The sequence below is a fragment of the Echinops telfairi genome, unplaced genomic scaffold (genome assembly GCF_000313985.2).
Source record: "Echinops telfairi isolate 266 unplaced genomic scaffold, ASM31398v2 ScPeMD7_2573;HRSCAF=3158, whole genome shotgun sequence".
Classification (NCBI taxonomy): Eukaryota; Metazoa; Chordata; class Mammalia; order Afrosoricida; family Tenrecidae; genus Echinops; species Echinops telfairi.
Window position 1 is genome coordinate 1,407,824 of NW_022106471.1, and position 2,646 is coordinate 1,410,469.

At 50.1% G+C, this 2,646-nt stretch overlaps 1 protein-coding gene across 1 annotated transcript in view; it reads right to left on the reverse strand.

Moving 5' to 3' along the window:
- The window catches only part of PCYOX1 (prenylcysteine oxidase 1), a 29,767-nt gene that overhangs the window by 15,140 nt on the left and 11,981 nt on the right, over nucleotides 1-2,646 (reverse strand). The window contains exons 2-3 of the mRNA XM_013006536.2: nucleotides 1,442-1,648; nucleotides 230-404 (exon numbers count right to left, since the gene is read on the reverse strand). Coding sequence (XP_012861990.2) covers nucleotides 230-404; nucleotides 1,442-1,648 — 382 coding nt within the window. The remainder of the gene's footprint in view (nucleotides 1-229; nucleotides 405-1,441; nucleotides 1,649-2,646) is intronic.

Below are 2,646 nucleotides of genomic sequence, written 5' to 3' on the forward strand. Positions count from 1 at the left end.
CTCAAGTGGAAAGCAAATGTTTTGAGAATGATGGAAGCAACAAATGTACAAATGTGCTTGACACAATGGATAGATGGATTGTGATAAGAGTTGTATGAGCCCCCAATAAAATGATTTTTTTTTAATTTTTTTTGCCTAGTAATCTAACAATATGGCTAGGTATACAATTTAATTCTTTAACACTCATCAAATTAAAAGGTTTCCGGTTACATAGAAGGGGGGAAATTACCTCATGAATTTATCTAATATGTCCTCTACCCACATATGCAATCGGAGGAACTGAAGTCCATAGTGCCAAACTAGTTTAATCATGTTAATGATAAACCAGCGGCTCTCCTCAAACACCAGCTTCTCTCCATTATACACCCCCATTAGGCTATCATCGTCCTTTGCAACAGAGAGACCTGCAAAAACAGAAAGGGTAGACAAGTCAGTGGTCTGTATGCTGATGGAGTGGAAGAAGGTAATTTGAAGTTTTCAGGGGACACTCAGAAGCGAGCAAAGACAGGGTTTCCCTCAGCTCCCAGGAGACACATTGAAAGAGTTCTATCTTTAGAACAGTGTGGTTAGCAGTAAGCTGTCCAAAAGTAGGCTCTCCCGAAAATAGATGAGAGGATCATGCAGATACAGCAATCTGCAAACACTAAAAGCCTGGGGTGGGGGTAACGGACACGCAAATACCAGCTTAATTGAATTAAAACACAAAATGTTGACATGAACCTTTGTAGCATGAATTGCTTCTCCTATACATTGGCCTTCACAGGGAAAATGGGAGGCCCATCAGATGTGCACAGGGCATCTGGAACGCAGGTGAGGGAAATGGGGCACTCGCCTATTCCTATGTATCCCAGTTTACATAACTGGGTATTTCAAATACTTGGAAGGAGGCTAAAACTCTAAGTCCCTAAAGAAAGGGCCTGCTGAGACCTGCCAGATTTCTTTCACAATCAGCCCAGTTCCTCAGCTCATGGGGAAGCAGCTGGATGTCCAGGGCCTATGCATGAGTCCGCACCCAGAGCTGTATGACTTTAAATACTTCAGACACTTCATGGAGTGGGGATTCTTCATTCCCTCCATTATAAATTGAGTACCTTAAGGCCCTTGCTAACTCAAAGCATTCTTCAACAGGTATCCAGACCCGTATCCAGGTGTTCAAGAACTGACAATAGCAACCCTCCCCACACCCTCACCCCAAGGCTGTAATTCCAGATAACTAAAGATACAGATAACTCGGGTCCCCTTACAGAAGCGCAGTTCCTAACTAAGGCGATACCAACTGCTAACAGGAAACTGAGGAAGGCAGTTCCAGCAACTTCTCTGTAAAAGACTAAGAGCAAAAGGCGGGAAAAGATTCAGTTCCCCATCTGGCAAAGCGTCCCCACCCCCAACCGGCAGGGGTCACACAGAGATGTGCCCAGTTTCTAAAAGCAAAATTACCTACCCAGGTCTTTAACAAACCGCTTCATATGCAGATTCAAAGGATGGATGACTGAACCGCCAGACTCATATTCTTGGCCCTCCACTGTCAGGGTGGCCAAACGGCCGCCCACCTCGCCTCTTTCGAACAGGTCAATCTTCACACTTCCCCCAAATTTCTGCCGCAGGTAATAGGCTGCTGAAGTGCCACCGATTCCCGCTCCAACAATGGCTATGGAGAGAAAAGAAGAAGGGCAGCAAGAGTTGCTTCCCCTGGAACCAGCTCGATGGGTTGGTGACAGGAGCGGGGGTTACCAGCGACAATCATCAACCATGTAGGGAAGCAGAGGGCTAGGGATCGTCGCAATGCTCAGCACAAGAGTGGGCGGCCTCCTTTATAAATTGACGTGAATCAAACCTTTCCGGTGCCAGATGCCCAAAGACTCTCAGGCCTTGGTTGACGGAGCACCCAGGAGCCTACACGCCCTTCTTTGTGCCCAACGAGGCGCGCAAGGGGTTGCGCCTAACCCGCACCCATAAAACACCCTGTATTTTTGCCTTGCATTGTTCACCCTCATGGATGTGGATACGTTGATTCCAGAAAACAGTTCTTTGAGGGTTTTTGGTTTTTTTGCAGGGGGAAGGGAGAGAATATGGCAGAGAGAGAAAAAAAAATACTGAACGCAGCCAAAGGAAGGGTTCCTTCGGCAATATTGGAGTCGTTTACAGGGCAGAGGTCCTCGGCACCCCAGGGGCCTCGGTATTGGATGACCTCAGCAGAGCTGGAAAGGGGGAAGAGGGTTGAGCTCATCTAAGGAAACCGGCAGGATCGGTCTGGGCACTCGGCTCGGTGTGCTGGGCATGCAAGCGCCTGTCATCGGCCCGTGGGAGCGGTTCGGCGCCCCACGATGAGCTAGAAGCCTATTCTCCCAAAAGGTGGGATACCGGATGGCCGTCTCGCGTCCTCACAGCTCCAAGTCTCCAAGACAGAGGCTACTGGGCACGCTTGGTGGCGAGTCGCCGGCCTGCTTCGGCCCCCACTACGCACTCCATTCCTCAGGTGGGTCTATCTATCTGCACGCGCGCCGACGCACACCTGGGAGACCAAAATCGGCCCTGCACCTCGAAGAGCACGATGTGCGCGGAGGGACCTGCGGCCTCACCCCGCGTCGTCGCGCTGCGGGGCCTGGGTGTCTCGTACAACAGCCGCTCCCCACCCCCACCCCCACC